Source organism: Amblyomma americanum, chromosome 9 (genome assembly GCF_052857255.1).
Source record: "Amblyomma americanum isolate KBUSLIRL-KWMA chromosome 9, ASM5285725v1, whole genome shotgun sequence".
In the NCBI taxonomy this organism is placed as follows: domain Eukaryota; kingdom Metazoa; phylum Arthropoda; class Arachnida; order Ixodida; family Ixodidae; genus Amblyomma; species Amblyomma americanum.
The window spans coordinates 108,876,809-108,897,297 of NC_135505.1; the positions used below are offsets into that span (position 1 = coordinate 108,876,809).

At 45.7% G+C, this 20,489-nt stretch overlaps 1 protein-coding gene across 1 annotated transcript in view; it reads left to right on the forward strand.

Moving 5' to 3' along the window:
• LOC144103581 (phospholipid-transporting ATPase ABCA3-like) overlaps positions 1-20,489 on the forward strand; it is an 83,847-nt gene that overhangs the window by 24,236 nt on the left and 39,122 nt on the right. The window contains exons 9-15 of the mRNA XM_077636259.1: positions 3,150-3,275; positions 5,577-5,694; positions 6,816-6,970; positions 9,414-9,569; positions 10,586-10,796; positions 14,120-14,372; positions 19,857-19,909. Of these exons, the coding sequence (XP_077492385.1) occupies positions 3,150-3,275; positions 5,577-5,694; positions 6,816-6,970; positions 9,414-9,569; positions 10,586-10,796; positions 14,120-14,372; positions 19,857-19,909 (1,072 nt within the window). The remainder of the gene's footprint in view (positions 1-3,149; positions 3,276-5,576; positions 5,695-6,815; positions 6,971-9,413; positions 9,570-10,585; positions 10,797-14,119; positions 14,373-19,856; positions 19,910-20,489) is intronic.

Here is a 20,489-nt window from a genome sequence, read left to right on the forward strand (position 1 = left end):
TCCCAATTTTTAACTGCAGTGCGTCTCGTGCAACGATGCGCTAACATCCCGCTGCGGCTTTGATAACTACCTTACATAACTACTATACTACTATAGGTAATGGTCCCCGCGATCTCAAATTGCATACGCTGATGTGCGCAATGAATGGGCATGCTCATAAGCTGCGGTGCTAAGTGGTAGCGTCTGCGGTTGTAAAGTGGCAAAGAACAACTGCATGCAGGAATGATACGAGTTCTGAAACAATTCTGACCTCACATCTTTTTGTAGGTTAGTCGCCGTGGTCGCCTTAGTGATCAGCAGATAATTGACAAGAACAGTAACATAATCAGGACTAGAGAAGCAGGTTTCAAATTGTACTCACTTCCCGCACCACTCATCGCGCTAGCCAAGCCCAAAAACCTAGTGACTCGTGTTTCTTGAAGTCACGGCGTCTTGAAGTCAGAATAATGCGCCTGAATGCATCACAGTCGATGGTGTTGGCAAAATAGTCACTGCACAAGACACGTGCGTTTAACTGGTGCCGAAGGACCAACGTGTGAAAAAATTGTCCGGTTGGAGGTTTCAGATAAAAAAGGCCGCCACCGTCTGGAATACGTTGAAGTAACGAGCGTTAGCGGAGCGATCGACGCTAATAGCGCCATCTGTCAGAGAAATTACGATGCGCGTCTACCCTTTGTCGAATTACACCCCCTCAAGATATGTCCCAAATGAAATTTGCTTCGTTTGGGGGGTCAAGGTGGGCCTAGAATTCGGCTTGCGGTGTAATATGGTAACGCTTCAATTAGTACATTTATGTGTACAATGTTTACCTACTATTTGATTACTGTTTTATTTGTATACGACCACCAATAGGGTTTTATCTGATTGCCAAATTCGGTACACAACTGTCCCCGGATGGGTGCCCCTTGTTGTCGGAGTATATAAGCGGAACGAATGCGCAGGTGCACAGCGGTCTCGTAAGGCGACAGTTTTGGTACCCGTTATAGGATATTTGTTGGGGCAAGGAGGTGAAGGGGGAAAAGAGATGAGAGGAAACAACAGTTTTAATGGCTGCCATCTTGGATTCGAGAAACCGAAACTCTGCCGCAATTTTGTCCCCTGGCGTCATACTCTTATAGTTCCACCTTTATCCACCACATTGGACTATGACGTCATCTTTGACACGTGGCAGGTGGTTGTTTCTATAATGCTATTGTAGATGGCACTGCAAGTCTCAATGCGAGATGTGCGGTTTTATAGTTGCTGCCACAGATGGCTCTGCGATATCAAGGCAGCAACCCCATGAAATCTCGAAACTTTGAGTAGTTGCTGCCGTAGCTGGCGCTTTGATCTCGGGGTGGTAGCAGACCCCACGAAATCTCTAAACGTGATGAGTAAGAGCTAACGCTCTTAAAATAACCATGGTGCATGATTTTTGTCCCTTTTACAGCGAAGCACTTATGCCAACCTTGAAACTGTAAATCTCTTAGGCAGTGAGAACGTTCGTACTTGCCTTTAAAGACTTTCTGATCATTAGGAAAGGCCTAAAGCATTCGCTGTACGAATGATACGAGAAACGTGCAGAGTGGTTACAACTGCCAAAGACGATACCTCTATAACGTTTGTTTCTTCTCAATGAGTTTGCATGATGAACTGTGAAAGCAAAGTCTCAGTTAATGGTAAATAACCGTATATCTCCTCCCCCTGAATTTCTGCTTCGTTTTTGGAGGAAACATTTCTAAAATAGAAATATCCGAGGAAAAAAAACACTGGGAAGTATGAGGAAAATATTTCAAATGAAATTACTTTCTTAGTTCAGGAAGTGCCCTCAACCCGCCGCGGTGGCTCAGTGGTTAGGGCGCTCGACTACTGATCCGGAGTTCCCGGGTTCGAACCCGACCGCGGCGGCTGCGTTTTTATGGAGGAAAAACGCTAAGGCGCCCGTGTGCTGTGCGATGTCAGTGCACGTTAAAGATCCCCAGGTGGTCGAAATTATTTCGGAGCCCTCCACTACGGCACCTCTTCCTTTCTTTCAGTTCCTTCTTTATCCCTTCCTTGACGGCGTGGTTCAGGTGTCCAACGATATATGAGACAAATACTGCGCCATTTCCTTTCCCCCAAAAACCAATTATTATTATTAAGTGCCCTCAAAAAGTTTTTTCTTCTGCATTGAAGAAATAACTGGCGTATTACACTTTACACTACAACTGAGAAAACTGAGAAAAAGTTGCCGGAGGCTGTTTCATTTTTAGAGCTCAACATTTGAAAAGCGCTTGAAATTTTGCTGTATAATCCGTTGGCCATTCAAGCCTTGAATTAAGGCCCTCGATATCTCACATGGTAAACATTTGACTTAAGCGCGCTTAATTTTTAAACGTTTTTGATTTTATTTTCCTGGCAATTTTTAAACGAAAACTACAAAAATATAAAGACAAGGCATTGAATTCGGTTTATATTTCAATGCGGATCATTTGTGGAAACATGTTTCAGGATAATCATTAACTACTTAGCTTGTACGCAATAACCTTATCTTTACGTTGTTCTGATCAATGTGCACTGGATGAAATGAAATATACGCTTTATTATGATATAAATCAGCCATAGTCCCGCATCCAGACAGTGTCAGAAAGAGTGCTTTCTAAATCAGTAGTCTGCATTTTCAGCACCTGCTTTGAGGCTTGAGCACGCATCAAATGTTGCTTCGAGAAACTGCAGTTTATATCGTTGTTGAAATACTTTGTTGACTCATTAGGCCGCAGTATAGAATTTTTTTGCGTATAGAGTCAAAGGCTACGTTTTTTTTTACGAGATTAGTGCGGGTGAGGGGGAGGAAGGGGGCGACATTACATTCTAAACATTCTGTGTACACATTGACACGTAGTTCAGAGAACACGAAACGATTAGTAGTCCACTCCAAGTGGCAGGTTAAGAAATGCCGAAAAATTAATCTGTATTTTTTGCGGATTTTAGTACGAGCTAGTAAAAAATGCACTACTCGTCTCTCGCGTTCGAGCTATTGATCTTTACGCAAATAATACCCTCTATCAAAGCGCAAAAATTACTTTTTAACTTATCTCTTAGGAATGCCTCGACTGAGTCCACCCTGCACATTTGTCGCCGCTGCTTCATTTCACATAGATGTGTATATTAACGTTGTCGATACATTTCAGCCGACCTACTGGAAGCCCAGCGAAGGTAAAAAGAAGGAGGACATTCCGGAAAAGGGAGATCCTGCCAGATTCGAGGAGCTTCCTGCCGACACACCCACCATTATCGTTGCTAAAAATCTCACCAAGGTGAGCACAGAGTTAAGGCTGCTCGATATACTATTTTGTCCTTATAAGGAAATCATACTAAGTACCCTAGCAGAAATAGCGTCACTAGAATTCTGGTAATTCACGCTCATGATGAGCTGCGGAGTGAGAGGTTTAGGACATGGCGAGGGCTCACAGAACAAGAGCTCGAGTGAAGACTAGGAGGCGGACCAGGCAAATTGGAAGCTTGTCATGTGCCACTAGCGTAGTCCGACCGCTGGTAGGGCCTGTGAAGTGGCTTCCAATGCGGCAGTATTGCGGCTCTTTAATCGTACAAGTTTGAAAACTACCCTCCAAAGCAGGGCTGTATTCTCTGGGGTATTTCACTAAGGTTAGCAGATTGTAGCGCCACCAATGAGCTGCGCTATGAGCTGTCGGTGGTTCCCTGCAACTTCTATCTACTGTGCCCGAGTTATCAGCAGCGCTATGAGGACCTCATTGGATTACAGCCAGTCTGCTAAGGTGCGATTTTTGGCCCACTCAGAGAGCGTGATTTCCACACACTGATCATACCTAGAAGATGGCAACCGGTGTCACTAAAGAGCTCTCTGTTCTACTACGGCTCAGGGACTATAGCTTCCGTCTTCGGTGCCCTTGTTCGTAAAATCGGTGTCTGACCGCGGCTGCCGTAACTCTTATGGAAGCCAAGTGTAAAAGGGACCGTGTTCCTATCGAGGCCAGCGCCTACACAAAAACTCATAAGCAGCTGCTATTACAAAATTCGTTCCAGCAGGAAGGAAACTATTCTGAGCCGTCAAGAGCGCGGTGAAAATATGGTGTCGTGCCCAGTGTGGACCGAGTAGCTCCGTTTATTAAACAATGCTGCGTCGCCTCATTGCTGCGGGTGTTATTATGCGCTAGAATAAAAGCCCCCATGTTCCCGCACCCCCGCCATCTCGTACTTTGCCACTTACAACGCTGGTGCATGGGTGTACCACCTGCCACGCGTGGTGCACGGAACAGCCAGCTGCGACCTTCCACCTACCATAGTTGGCAGGTTCCGAAGGAGATCTAGGGCAATCCCTGTATCTTCTATGGGAGATGAGGAAAACACCAGAAGGTGGCTGTCAGAAGAAAACCCTGCCACGTACCAAAGTTGGCACAAGAAAGAGCCAGCAACCTGCCACCTCCTAACCGTGGCAGATGGCAGGTGGTTGGCAGGAAAAGAATCTAGACGGTGCCAACAGTGGAAGGAGGAGGTTCTTACGCGGGCGGAGGAATGCTCTGCCCGGGGGTGGTAGGAACGCTCATGTTCGAGGCTGCTATGCTTTTGAGTTGTCCCGGGTAATAGTAATCAGGTGTCCTCCAAGTTATTGATAGTTGTTGCTGAGAGGTGGAGACGATTCTCGTTGAGAGTGGCGTCTCGAGCATGGAATCGGTAGCATCTTCGACCCAAAGTTTCAGGTGGGCACAGTGAGATATTCTGAGGGTGGCGCAGATCCATAAAAACTACGTACAAGCGGCTGGGAAGCGTGACAGTATCTACAACGTCACGAGCTCAGTGGACATACTGCAGTGACCGGTGGAGTGCTCATTGCCTTGTACCCAGTGTAGTATTTTTGCATAGTGCAACCTTCCGAATGGAGTTCTGATTCCGGTGCCACCTCTGCTCTCCACTGTCAATGTGCTTTAAATAATAATCAGCTTACATTTCAATTAGACAATTAACCCAGGAAAAAGAGAGGCCGCAAGCGCTGCTGTGCTTCTCTAGCAAGCAGTAATAATAATAATAATAATTGGTTTTTGGGGAAAGGAAATGACGCAGTATCTGTCTCATATATCGTTGGACACCTGAACCGCGCTGTAAGAAAAGCGATAAAGGAGGGAGTGAAAGAAGACAGGAAGAAAGAGGTCCCGTAGTGAAGGGTTCCGGAATAATTTCGACCGCCTGGGGATCTTTAACGTGCAGTGACATCGCACAGCACACGGACGTCCTAGTGTTTTTCCTTCAAGTAGTAAACTGTTGATTCGAGATGTTCGTATGCCCGAAAACCTTGGTGGTCATAGCGGTCACAATGAGCACCCGAGGCTTTTACAAATATCGAAACTGCTCGAGAAACGCCACTGCATATGCAGTCATGTACGCAATAACCTGGATTGTTTCCCCGTGCATTGCACGCTGAGAAACTTCATCGTCTCGCTAGTGATCTGAAGAATAGTGACTAGACATTGAAGAAATAATATCGGTTCAATATCTAACTGTGTGAAAGTCAAATTTTGCCCCTTGGTGTTAGCACTACTTTGGACCTGGACGGTTGAAGCATCATTTTCGTCCCATCGCAGGTGTTTGGACAAAAGCCGGCCTTGAATGGCCTCGACATGAAAGTTTACGAGTCCAGGATCACTGTACTCCTCGGACACAACGGCGCGGGGAAGTCTACATTCATGAGCATTCTTACAGGTGAACACCATAAACTAGCTCCTCTGAGTTAACCTTATAATGCCTGGCGTAACACCCATAATCCTGATCATTAAAATGTAGACAGGTTTCATTTCTGATGAGAGAACCGCATAAATTTCTAGCATGGTTGAAGAAAGTGCGCTTCCGAACAGCGACGCAGATTCTGTCTCATCTTTCTTGAGCAGGCCTCTTACACATCAAGACCTAAGTCGCCGCCGTACCCGACGACCCAGAAATGGCGCCATATGCTTCTTCGACTGTCCCCACCACGTACGCGTCTTACACCTACTCCCATAGGCGTAGTTATGCGATAACGAAGAAAAATCGGCAGGCGATAAAGGAGGCAGTGCGTTTCAGGACAGGACTATTCTTGGAAGACTGATGGTCCTTATTGTAGCCATGGTTTCAAATTTTGGCAGTAATGTATGCATAGAGGCACAGCTGTTAAACGGCACATCGGAAAGGACTACATCAAAACACTTCCTTACAGAGAAGCTTAGCAGAATTCTTGAACGCAGGTAAATAAATATGAAATATGCTCACCAGTGTTTAGTTCACAAATTCATGTCGTATTCTGGGGAGTGCGAGATAAGAGGAGTATGCGTAGTTGATTTGTCATCAATACCAAGAACATTTCCGTCATTAGAAACGGAATCGCTGGCGAATGCGAGATCCAGCTTTAAGGCGGTTAAGAAAATCATTCTATAGAGACCTTTACATATCGTCTACCGTGTTACCGGTACCGAAGAACCGGGAGTCCGTGGGAAGCCAATGCGCATGCGCAAGTCGCCTTGACTGCGCCAGATGGCGCCAGGTACCCAGCAACTAACTGCGCGTGCGCTTGCAGCAACGGGACCAATCGGCGCGTGCTCAGCGGCGGCGGGCGGGATTCCGGTACTCCGGTAACGGTAAGGGTAACGTGTTACACGGTGTGCTAAAGGTGTCATATTTTGGCTTCAAGTCGCGTCCTCTGGACCGCAGTGCTAGCAACTCTGAAACTTCGTGCTTTTGCGCGAAGTGATCGTAAGGGTTTTGGTGCGTTACACTAAAGTGCACCAACTTTTCACGATATTTTGTTGCGATTGCAGCTTTAAATGCTCACCCATTTTCTTTACGCGCAGGAATGCAGGCGCCTACGAGTGGAATGGCCCGAGTCTGCGGCTACAACGTGACCACGCACCGCAGCCGCGTACGCCAGCTGGTCAGTTTCTGCCAACAGACCGACATCTTCTTCGAGAACATGACCTGCGTAGAGAACCTCCTCTACTTTGGATCGGTACGCCCACCATCCTTCTCTACGGAACGGGGACTATTCCTTCAATTCAATTCAATTTCAATTGAACTGAATTGTTTTTAAGGCGAAATCCTTATGAGGCTGATCAACAACGAAACCCTGCGTTGTCGGCGTTGAGTTCAAAAGTTGTAACGAAAATTCTGTGCGACGCCCCCAGATTCCTGGCGACCTGAAGGGAGTCCACTGGACAGGTAGTGACGTCAGCCAAACTGACAGTGACGTCCTAGCTTTCAACAAAGCTTAATTACTCGGCAGCCTAGGCACGCAACCATGAACTGAAGGGTGTGCTTTGTAGTTCGCAGCGTGCCCTGCTCAGTACAACCCGGAGAGCCTGTCTTTCTAGTCTGCGTGGAAATAGACGTTTTTCGTGATTTCAGCGTTCCGAAAACTTTTGTGGCCACCTGTACGCTTATGTCGTATGGTATCTCCTGGTGTTCACCCTGCGGCATTTGACCTAAGGGCCTCTACCGGATAGGCCTTTGAGACATTAGTGCTAGTTACTAACAAACAAATATAGGTGGCTAGTAGCCCTCGATGGCGCAAATGCTTTTCTTCGAAGCGCAATCCAACTTACTTGGTGGCCAGCCTAGCTGTGCGAGCGTTAGTTATGTAGCGTCTACTAGAAAAAAAACGCAGGAGAGACACTATGAGTTTGAACTTTCATTGTTGTGAAGTAAACAGGCTGACTGCATAGTAACTTTAACGAATTATATTGACTTCTGAGTGTTCCAGAATAAGAATTCAAGAAAATACCGTGGCATTTAAAATAAATGTAAGAACTGTTGCATCACCTCCCATTGCTGCCGGGCAACCACAGAACATTTAGGCTCTATTGTAGACAGGATTACCTTTTACAATGAGCTGTTGTCTAGTAATGTTCCTTAACTTTGCGCGGCTAGGCATGAATATTAGGACAAGCTTTTCTCCGTGCCAGTTTCAAGGAAATAAGCCTGTTGTTAATAATGTACGCTTGATAAAATGGGCGAATATCCATGGTATGCATTTGTTAGTGAATTGTTATTAATACCAAATTTGAGATGACCGATGTATCTTTAAGAACTAAATTAACCGCTTCCATTAATGACGATGCGGTCAGTGATGTTGGCCTTATACAAGCCCGCAGTAGTCACGTGTTGGCTGCCCTAATCTATGTTTCTTAGAACTGCTTCTTCCATTCCCGCAAGAACAATTTTTTTTTCTTTTTGAAAGCTTCGGCTTTTTATATTTCGTGTTGTTCTTGCTTCTTGCTATGTTCGTTCCTTAACTTTCGACACATGCGGAATACACCACTCTGTGTTGTGCCTATTCTTCTTCAGCCGCCTGTCTACACATGGTTTCGCTCTTACATTTGAGAGTAGGCACCAAGCAGCCTAAGCACATACTGTAGTCACGCATTCCGCTCTTGTCTTCCCCGTGTTTGCGATCAAGGATCCATTACGCCGTTCAGCTGCTCGTTGTTAGTGGATGGGCATCGCGTCCGTGTGGCACGGCGGCTAGATATGTCTTGCACCATCAGAGGTGGTACTCCTGATGTTTTTTTTAATTTAGCGGCATTGCATAATCCTTTAGTTTTTGTCATGATGCTCAAGCACCATGCGATCTATATGCTCTCGCTCTGGTCTGAGGAAGAGGGCAGAGGTGTGCGATCGAGAAATATAATTTATATCAATGAATGTGCGTTCAGTTTTGCGACGATTTTTGCTTGAAATTTCAGAAGTCACTACGACTAATGTTCTAGGACCTTCAGTAATTTAGTTTGGCCACGTCATTGTAACGCACTTGTATTAAGCTTTCCGTTGGTACTTATTTGTCAGGCATATTGGGTGTCTCGCCATGAAGCAACACTTCAACACTATTGCCCCGTTGGTGGAACGTTCTTTAGAGCAATGATCGCATCAGGCTGCTGTCTCGGCCGTAACGATGACGCCATTTGACGCAAAGAAACTGGCTACAGAACGTTCACTATAGTGTCAACAAAGCCAGCAGTTGTACTAAACTACCTGACTTGCTTCGCTTAGGGTGACATCCAGTAGGTTGGTTACCTCCAGGTGGGCGACCATTTGGTTCGCAACTCACGCTGTTGATGTGTATTTAGCGTGCCCATGTTGGCGCCGCCACCATAGAGATAACCATTGAGAAGGGGTACGGCTGTGTATAGTCAGAAGGAACTCGTACGTTAGCGGAATGCGGCAATCACAGATTAAATACTGTGGAATCGTCTAATCGTAGAACTAATGTGCTTGTTCTGGTTACCACGCCATGCGTGTCAAATATGACGCTAGCTGTGCAACTCGCACGGTATCGTAAAAGGGGCGCCTTTTTTTTTATAACACCTGGTGTGTAACGCCTAATGCGGTAAAAAAATGCTGCAATGAATTCCCATGTGTGGATAGTTCCTTACACTATTGAGTTCCTTTGGACGCAGTTAAAAGGAGTCCCGATGGACAAGCTGCGCCGGTCCATCGCGTCTACGCTAGAGGTGGTGGACCTGCAGGACAAGGCGTACTCTTTTCCAGGCGAACTTTCCGGTGGAATGAGGCGCAGACTGAGCATTGCATTCACCATCGTTTCGGAGCCTAAGGTGCGCTCGCTTGTTGTCATCTTGTGGAACTTCTAGCCTGGGACCCTTTTCTATAAGCTCTCTATTTTCCGTCCATTCGGGCCTCTGTCAGTGGTCACTCAGTTATACCCGCGGCTTTCAAGCGTCTGGGGCAAGTGACCGGGCCAATGAGTGGTTTGGCACTGGACCTTACCATCGGCTTAAATTGGGCGGCCAATGACAAGGTGCATCGCAGCGCTCTGACAACAGGTGACCGGGCCTGCCCACTGGCTGCCATTGGCTGCGATATGCAGCCAATAGTGAGGTTCGGTAGCCAACCACCCAGTGGCCGGGTCGCTTGCCACATACGCTTGAATCCTGCGGGCATATCTGACTGACCACTGACAGGGGACTGAATGGACGCGATGTGGAGAACGGAAAGTAGACAGCTTATAGAATACGGCGCCTCGAGCGAGTTATTGATGCTGCTTTTGTAAAGTTTGCTGAGACTGACCAATGTGCGCCCGTCAGTACACCTGCGCCTGGTAGACCGTTGACCTTACCATCAGCGTTTGAAACATGTAATAAGCGTCAAAGTATGAATCTCCATGTCAGCCTTCTTTCTTGTAGTCTTAGCGAAATAAAGCACTCTAGAAATGCTGTCAATAATAGTACGTCACTGGGTGCAGCAATTACTATCTCATAGCACTTAGTATTTAACGCAGAGAAGAGGGAACGATATCGTGCATAGGAGAAACAATGAACCACTTTTTCCAACGGCGCAGTTAACTGACGTAACATAGAAACTCTATTACCAATTAGTGCTGCTGTGCTACAGGCGTACTTTTACTTCAATCAAAAGTTAAATATCGCTCCCAAAGAGCGTCAGTTTCTAACCTAGCTAATTCAGAAACGAACTAGAATGAGCGTGCAAGCCAGCGGTAAATAATTGATCCTGCCTTCATGTTCAACACTCTGGATAGATTTCGTTGATCATAAAAGCGCTTTTTTGTAAAGTGAGGTAAGCATTGCGCGGCCAACCGGGATCTTGTCGGCAGCTCCTCATCCTCGACGAGCCCACGGCCGGCATGGATCCCGAGACGCGGCGCAACGTGTGGGACACCCTGCAGAACGTGGCCAAAGAAAGGACGCTGGTCCTTTCGTCGCACGACATGGACGAGGCTGATGCCATCGGGGACCAGGTGGTGATCATGGCCAGCGGCAAGGTCATCTGTAGTGGCTCCACGGCTTTCCTCAAGAAGGCCTGCGGTGAGCGCCTGCTGTAGCCACACGGACGCGTACAGTGTTCTCATGTACTCGGACGAGGCTAGCCGTGGGCACCATTGGCATGCCCATGCAGGAAGTGCTTATTTGCTCAATCTCCTCCGCATCTCTCATCTTGTTGCCATGTTGGGTGCATGCATAGTTTGGCAGTCATGGTCCTAGACAATGCGGGTGCTACTAAAATTTAATTACAAGCAGTATGAAGTAACATAGCTCAAAAGAAAGGGTCTTAAGACACGGACACAAACAATTGCTCGTGTGTGTTGTTTTCTGTTCCGTTGTTTTGCGCTGTGTCCGTTCATAATGTTCAGCCACCAGCTCCGCCAACTACGTGTATCATATCAGGTCTAGTACTTGCCTGTTATAAACAGCCGGTCGAGTGCAACGTGCTCCATTCCCCTCTCCCTTGTCAACTCCTACCTTCTATATATATATATATATATATATATATATATATATATATATATATATATATATATATATATATATATATATATATATATATATATATATATATATATATATATATATATATATATATATATATATATATATATATATATATATATATATATAATATGCTTGCTCCAACTACTGCGTAAAAGAAAAACAGTGTGTGCACCGAGTTTATGTTTAACCTTGCCACACTGAAAGGAGCTGAGAGGCGCGTTGACCACATATAGAAACAACAGCGATGTTCGACGTAGAAAAAATGCAGTGGAGCTGGTGTCGCTGTTGCTGGTACTGGCTGGGATTTCGGTCCTTAGAATTGCATGTAAAGAAAAAAGTGTACAAGTGTTTTTGTATTTGCGGCAACTATGAAGTTAACCTTCATTAATAGATGGCGAGCAGACCTTAGAAGAAAATGTGTATGTAATAAAAGTCATATCGCAGCCGACACGTGTTTAAAGCCTGATTGTATATGTTTTATTAACTGCGGGAGCATACGGTATTCACCTCCTTAAACAGGCCGGTCCGCTGCCCGTAGAAACGGGCCTAAGCAATAAATTTCGAAGTAATTTTATAATTTCTCGCTGCCCCTATGAAGTTAATCTTCCATTAAAAGCTAGAGAATGCATCCTAGAACGTAATGTGAAAGCATGAAACGTAATTTAAAAACGTAAGCATGACATTGCACGAGTGGTTGAAAAAGGCAGCACTTATACAGTTGAGCGGCCACGATAAAACTCGGCGAATACATGCTGCGGCACTGCTCCGTGGTCCATTGAGGAGGTATAAATATTTGAACAAGCACCAAAGAAATGCAATTTCCGAGCACACATGCTTTGTGGAGTAGGAATGCGATGCTTAGATAAATAACAGTCGACGTAAAAAACGAATACAGGTAGAAAAACATACTGGTGCCGCAGAGAATCATAACATCAAAAGGTCTGAAAATATGACTATTTTAGAAAGCGATTAGCAGTGGACAAGATAGCCAGGTGACCTCGACGGTAAGTCAAAAAATTGCCATTGAACTCTGGAATTTTTAGCTGCAGCAATTAATCTGTGCTGCGCTTTGCTTACGTCAAGCAAGTTTCAGGAATAGCAAACACTCCATAGGTACACTAGGCCGAGTGTGAAGGTGCTATCACGGATGTATTCTACGTAACAACTGAGTATTTTAAGTTAGTAGAAGCCGATTCGGTGATCTTAAGTTGTTACGATTCAGCGTTGGGTGCTTCATTCATTCAAACATCAAATCTTCATAATTCACATCTACCTGTATTACGTGAAATTTTCGCCTCGTTTTCTTATTGTAACCTCGCGCCAGCTTTGCAAATTCCTGGGAATCGACATGCATTGAAAGACCGCTAAGACTTCAAAGTTCACTTCGACAAGTACTCCAAATGCAAATGTGGCATAAACCGATATGAGTACCAACGTCAGGTAAGAGCACTGTATCTAGAAACTCGTTGTAAATATGCTTATGAGCGGGCAAGGATAGGGAAATGAGCGGATTGCTATGACGAAGAACGAGTGAAGTGAACAGTCACTTAAGCCATGCAAAACATAAGGGAAGGCGTCTATTTAATAATTTCTGATTTAAGTCAATGGGAAATTGATTACATAATTATTTAATGCTGAAAGGTGATCGCTTAAAAATTAAAAAAAAACACATGTCGACGCCGGTCTAGCTATTCAGATCTCGTAACAAGCCGCGGTAGGCCACTCTCGAGGGATAAGAGTCTAACAAAAATAAGCTAGTAAATGAAGGTACACACCTTTTCTAGTGCGTTTTCGCAACGCCGCTTGTAAGTGTAATTGCCAGAATGTAGGTTGGATGCTTCAAGCGTAGAAAGGCAGGTAATAGGCATCGGCGAATTAATCTGAGCAACAAGAAATATCCGCTACGTGCTGTAGCACTAATCAGGGCAGTGACAAGAAGGGTCAAAACATGCCTTACATGCAAACAGAGGAGCCGAAGATGTTTGCGTATTGTGCCACGCATGTGTGCAATATTCTGCTTTCCTGGTAGCTGAGGAATGGCAGATGCTGTTCATAATAGTTTAAGCGAACATTTCGCAGATGTGACAAGTCTTTGTCTGGTGGTAAAAGGCCTGACGTCCACACTCGTGCTTACAGCAGTAAAAACCAAGGAGGCAGTATTTCGGGGCCATTTTTCGCTTAAATTGTGTAACTACGGCAGTACCATATGTTTGCCGCCTTTCCGGCAAGGAAAAGGAGGCACCATTTGGAACGAGCAATGCAGGCTGCACAAGCATCAGTAAAAGTGACGACTATCCGCGTTTATCTTCAGACATTGAGTTCCTTTTCACGAAGCTGGAGCTTAGAATTCTTTGCCCGGCGCTGGGTTTTTTCTGTCGCTGTATGCTTTCAATAGCCGTACGCACGTTCTCGGGCCAATCAGAAAAGCACACCACACAAAGGGACGGGGAAAAAATCTAGCCATGCGCTTTGAAAAGCCGTGCACGCAACCACCCTGCTACACAAAATGGATCGCACAGAATTGTGTAACGACTTTGTACCCTTGTGAGATACGTTTTCTCAAAACCATTCTCTTATTGTGTTCGTGCCGTGGTCGCCAATATAATACACCAACCAGTTGTCCCGACAGTTTATTCAGTCACGCGACGGTCGACAATTACCACCCTTAAAGTTGACGTATGCTATTTATGACCGACAGCGGGATAGGCTGATGCCGCGTAACTTGGGTATGAACACTGGTTTTCCTAACGTCATTAATTTAGAACAAACGCGTTATTATCCAAGAAAGTACCAAGAAGACGTAAATAGACGCAGTGTACATGTGATGATGGCAATGCCCGCAACGACTGTCTGCGCAGGTGTCGGTTACAAGATTACCTTGGTGAAGGATCCGAAGGTGTTCAAGCTCAAGGAGGTGCTTGCGGTCGTTGAGAAGGCTGTGCCTATGGCCACCGTGGAAGACGAGAAGAAAGGCGAAGTGACCATCGCCTTGAAGACGCTGGACTACAAAAGCTTCCCGGGCATGTTCGGAACGCTGGAGAGGACCTCAAAGAAGCTGGGAATTGAAAAAATTGGAGTTTCGGTGGCTTCCATGAAAGACGTCTACTTGAAGTGAGTCGCATAAACGAAGGACTGAATGAATGAATGAATGAATGAATGAATGAATGAATGAATGAATGAATGAATGAATGAATGAATGAATGAATGAATGAATGAATGAATGAATGAATGAATGAAAAGACTTCCGCACATCTGGCTGGTCAGGTCGGCCCAGTCCACGCGATCTCTTAAATGTGCCTATAGCATCAAAGCAGCAGATAGCTCGAACTGGCCGCAAACCGATATCTATCGACGCTGCTGATCACCCTACTACGAAGAGAGATGAAAAACCCGAATGTTACTGCGAATAATGAATCACTTGGCTATGGTATTAAACTTTTGATATTACATTCTGTACCGCTTTTTTATTAATTTTATTCGAGCCTGCAATCGCTAGTTCAGACATACCCCCTCTAAGAAGATAGGAGCTGGTGCTGTGCCCAGCAGGGGGCGGCGCTAGGACCACCGCTGTCACCCACCTCGTGCGACGTCATTAGCAGCTTTCGCACAGAGTGCGAAGCGCTGCTCTCCTGCGTGTGGAGTGGTGGATCATCCGCCTTGCATGCGGGAGGTGCGGGGTTCTATCCCCAGTGACCGGGTACCCACCGGTGATACAATGGGTACACGCTTTCCCCAGCTGGTCTCGTGCTCGGCTTATTAAGGGTGAAATGCTTGGGAAATTGGTCTCTGAACCCACCTTGAGAAATCGAAAGCACGTTGTGCCATGGCGCGCGTTCTTTGGCCATAGATGCCCTTGCGCCATAAAAATCTATAATCATCATCATCTCCTGCGTGTGTAAAGATGACCAGTGTACCATATTTTCTAAGCGTTTCCAAATAAAGTATTGAAAAATGTTGCCGTGGTAGTTGGCTGCCTACTTTACGGGGCTGCTGGCATATGGCCACAATCACAGGCTCTAGTTATCACACCGTTTCTTAGTCCTTGCTGTAGTCATTAACGCAAATGCCTTCATACCGAAGTCATCTCTTGAAGAAGTCATGGTCACAGTGCGCATGCCTTTAACGTGGCACACTTTTGAGTTCATCTGTGAAGAATAATCGCGATGTTTGTAGAGAGATACTAGTACGACGGAAAATTCGCGTGGCCGTCAGGGCAATAAATCGGCCGTCGCGATTCAACTCTGAATTTTGTTCAGTGCGAAGCAAGGACAGCATACATAGGTCTGCTCCCTTTTCTGCTGGCGCCTAATTACCTAACCTTGGAAAGGAGGTCTAAAAGAGTACTGAGCTCTGTTACAGACGCCACAAGTCATGATATTTTCCTAGGCAGGAAGTATGTGTGCCATTAAGCGAACGTGCCGGCGTTTGTCTCTGCGTGGCTGCGAGTGTGATTCTAGCCGAATGAAGCCGCTAGCATCTGAGGCGAGCCAAGCGATCGAATCGTCTTTTTATGAGACGCAAGAGGGATAGTCTGCGTCTTGTGGTGGCGCAAAGGCTAGTGCTGTGACGCCCCCAGGCGAGTGACGAGTGCGGAGAGAGAGAGCAAGCAGTGCCGAAAGCGAGCGCGCGTCATCGGCTGATGCAACCAGTCGCGGCAAGTGAGGAGAAAGGACCATGGAAACAAACATACAGGCATAAAATTCACGGGTAGCCGATAAAGCCGTAAAGCGAAATTAATTGGCGCAACTTTCATGCAATGAGGTGGGGCAAAAGGGCGGCATGGCGGGATGGGTAGGTGCATGAATTTAAAATAGCGGCTGTTTTAGTCGAAAATTTTTGCAGCCACAAATTAGTTTTCAAAAAACCTGCTTTAAGAAAGTTTTTTTTTTCTGCAGGGCATAGAGGGGGTATGTCGATGGCAGCTGAAATGACACGGAGTTCCATTCACCGCAAAGTGCATGCAGTGCAGTGAAAGTATGCCTGTGCTGTCATGTCGCCTCTGTTCAAAAATGTTTCGTACGTATAGACGCTTTACATTGAGAGGCTATTGGCGCAGCTGTCTGGTCACATGATCACGCCCACATGCCCTTACAATTTTTTTTTTAATTAGTCGATACACTGTCCGTAAACTTTTCTCCAAGCTCAATAGACTTTCTATAGACAGATCTTATACACTACTACATAGACGATACAAATCTTATAGGCAGTATATAGAAAGCCTATAGATTGATAGCTATATCCTATTAGTAAAGTTTTGTCTATAGAAATTTTATCGGTTATGAATAGAGAAAAGGAAATGTCTATACAGGCATACTTTCACTGCACTTTCCAGCTGCCATCGACATACCCCCTCTATGCCCTGTAGAAAAAAAAACGTTGTCAAAGCAGGTTTTTTGAAAACTACTTGGTGGCTGGAAAAATTTCCGACTAAAACAGCCGGTATTTTACATTCGTGTACCTACCGATCTCGCCATGTCGCCCTTTTCACTTAACTCATACGTGGGCACAACGTGGCAATGCACGGCTTTCAGCCGTGTAACGAAACCGTGGTGCACGAACATGATGCTTGTTTGCAGTAAAACGCAATTAACGTTTCGGACTGGTACTCCCTCGTGCACTTGTTGCGTGCCCGTAACTGAAGTGAAATACGGCTGGCACATTTACCAATCCATAATGTGAAATTTTTGCGCTGAACGATGACAGATCGCAGTCAAAAAACAACTGAAAAATTTGAGCCGTCGCTACGGATTTTCTGTAATGTTTTGGCAAAAAACATTTAGTAATCGAATCGTGTGTTCTAATAAGGAAATTTCATGCAGTTACTAAAGATAAGTGGTACAGTCATAAACTACAGTACAACAGAAAAATCTATTGTCATGAAAAAAAAAACATTTTATTGTATTTCTGAGAAGTTTCCGGGATTTTTTTCGATCGGAATTTCGCTCGCAAGCATTGTCTTCACCTTGATGTTTCCCTATCTTACGCGTGCTACTCACAGCCGGTATTTATGTCCATGTTTACTGTACTCCGTAGTTTGACCGGGATTATTTGTTCGATCTGTTAGCAGTCAAACATGACACTAAGGGCACATAATGGTCCTAATGTCCTGAAACATTTACGACAATTATCGAAACCCGACACAAATGAGGCCAAGACGATTTCTTCGGCGCGTATGCAAGCCCACATACACACAGACATGCGTGTGCGTCTTTGCAGCAGTTAGCAGATGCCCGGAAGAATAGAGAGTGCCAGGGAACATATGCTCTGCTGAGTGACTTGCGCTGTGGGGCGGCGTTGTGCTCGCGTCACAGCCACGTGGGTTTCGAGTGACGTGCCTTGTGGCGTAATTTCTTTGTTCAGCAACGCCGACCTTATCCCGTTTTCGAAATTGTAAACACTGTATTGACTAGTACTAACGGTGAGCTGCAGATATGAACTGCAATTAGGCGTATAACTACAAGTGATGGAGATTTAAACTTCAGGAATTTAGCAAGTGACTCATTACTTACCATTAGCCTACCAACTATTCGAAACGTAGAAGCGGCGAAAGCACGTGTGAGATAGAGCACGCAAAAAGTTCGCTTCTTGTTCTCCATGGATGGCACTCAAAATAGCATTCTTCAATCTGGTCTGCTATACGTTGACCAGAGGCCGCCTCGTTGGCTTATGGTTGTCGTGCTCGGTTGCTGGCCCGAAAGACGTTTATTCGACCCCGCCGCGGCAGTCGAATTTCGATGGAGGCGAAATTCTAGGGGGCCGTGTATTCTGTGATGTCAGTCAACATTAAAGAACCCCAGGTGGTCGAAATTTCCGGATTCCTCCACTACGGCGTCCTTCATAGCCTGAGTCGCTTTGGGACGTTAAACCCCCATAAAATCAAACCATACATTGATCAGACGGTACGATGCCTGTATGCAAGACTCAGAGAACATCGCAGGTCACGCGGCTTGTTAACCACGTCACGATGAATTGACCTAGGAAAAAAAAATGAAAGTTCGTTTCTTTTAGAAAAGGAAATGACGCCGTAACTGGCTTACATATATCGGTGGACACCCGAACCGCACGGTAAGAGAAGGGATAAGGGAGGGGTTGAAAGAAGAAAGACAGAAAGAGGTGCCGTAGTGGAAGTCTCCGGATTAATTTCAACCACATGGGGATCTTTAACGTGAACTGACATCGCACAGCACGCGGGCGCCTTTTGCGTTTCGCCTCCATCGAAACGCCGCTGCCGCCGTCGGGTTCGAACCAGGGTACTCCGGCTCAGTAGACTAGCGCCTTAACCACTGAGCCACAGCTGCGGGCATATAGTTTCTTACTATTAATTAGACGGAAAGCTGGCGGCGCTGCACCTGAACATCCATGGGCGCGCAAAGCATCATGTGGCGATGAGCTACTTGGTGCGGGACAGTAGGTTTTTTTTTCAGGAACACAGAGTGGCGTTACTGAGATGTCCCATTCCGTATCCACGGCGCGCTCCACGCGCAGACGACTTCGGCGTAAAAGTAGTGTGCAAAAGCCATAGTAGCGAAAACGCAACAGCACACGACGACAATAATAGGTTCTTGTTTTCCGAAATTCTGTGGAAAAACCTTTTAAAATGTTGAAGCGACAAAATTTCTTTCACAAAACATATTTCTCTTTTAAAGTGCGCCTGTTTAACACGAAATATTGGCTTTTGTGGTCTGAAATGCTTGGCCAATAGGAGAGCAAGCCATCGCTTATTTTGGGCAAACTTTACATGCTTTTCTGCTCGTTTGTTGCAATTTATAAACAGGATATTGAATGTTAGGACATTCTTGATTATCGAAAAACGTTGTTTTTTCATTATTTTTTGGCCAAAAGTTGTAGTTCTGCAGTTGGTAGCTCTCCGCCCCATGATGCTTAGAGCTCCCATGGTGGTACAGGCGGTCTCGAGGGAGCTCCATGCAAGCTCCCATAGGCGGGGCGTCAGCTTTCCCTCTAGTTAATAGTAAGAAACTCTATGGCGGCGGGTGACCTTGGTACAAGAAGTGCGAAACGCACTTTGATAACACCGCATTCTTGCTTCTGTCGGAGGCGAAAATGTAAAGAGGTGTTCAAAGCATTTTACATGATATGCGGAAATGAAGGCTCTTCAGTAAGTGGCCCCACCAGTCACTTGACGGAGTAAGAGGCCGGTTTTCTGAAGGAAGTGAAAACACTTCGACCCTCCGCGCATGCCTAACAATCAAGGACGAACAGATGCAGATTGAAACACCCTGACGCCATCCATTTTTTATTTGTTGTGTCGTTTTCATGTTTTTTAACAGCTCTTGTAACACAAATTCATGCACAATAGAAATCAGGTGATCGCGCTCTGTTCATTGGTGTATATTTTTTCTTGCTGTTTCGGGTACATAATAGCTCAATAACGAAGCATAGCATGAGTGATAATACAAGCAGCAAAGGTTATCAGCCCAATATTCAAAAATGTGTTGGCAAAGGCTAGCCCTACAAACGATCAGTGTGAATACATATCCTTTCTAATATTGGGCCAATTACCTGTGCTGCTTGGGAAGCTTCGTCCTAATGTGTTTTCGTGGAGGTAACCGCGAAACCATATATTTACTCTTTCAGGATAAACATGGACTGGGCACCGGAAGGGAAGGCCCAGGAATCTCCTGTTGAAAGTAAGCCCTTTAGATTCACCCCTCTTTGTGTAAAACTACTTCTTGTTGTTATCAATGCACCGATTAAACAGAGCGACAACGGAGGCAGTCTTCGTGGTGTTATGTTGCAGCCTGTCTTTTTGTCACAGAGTGTAATGCGCAGTGAACTGCAGTATACCAGGTCTACTCATTACCTTTTGCATGTGGACATCATACTTTAAAGAGAGAGGGCTATGAAATTCACGCGGGCTATGACAAAGGACTGAATACTAAACCTCCATCACGTAGACCTTCACAAGGGAAATGTATGAAAACATATGGTTGCATGTTGCACCAAGCACGTTATGAGAAGAAATCTCTATGTCCGATGTGGGCAGCCCATGTGGGGTTGATGTGGCTTTTGCAGCTCAGGACCACGTAAGCTAAATGTGAACATCCCGCCAGACTCCCTCATGGGTTCTACATGGCAGCGACAGGGGCAAGCCCGTGAGGACGGACCAGGTTTTGCACCGTTCGCCCTTCTAGTACCGATATGGGGCAGATAGTGCTGCTACAGGGGCCAACTTAATTTCGGCTGACCCACACATTCATCACAAGCCGA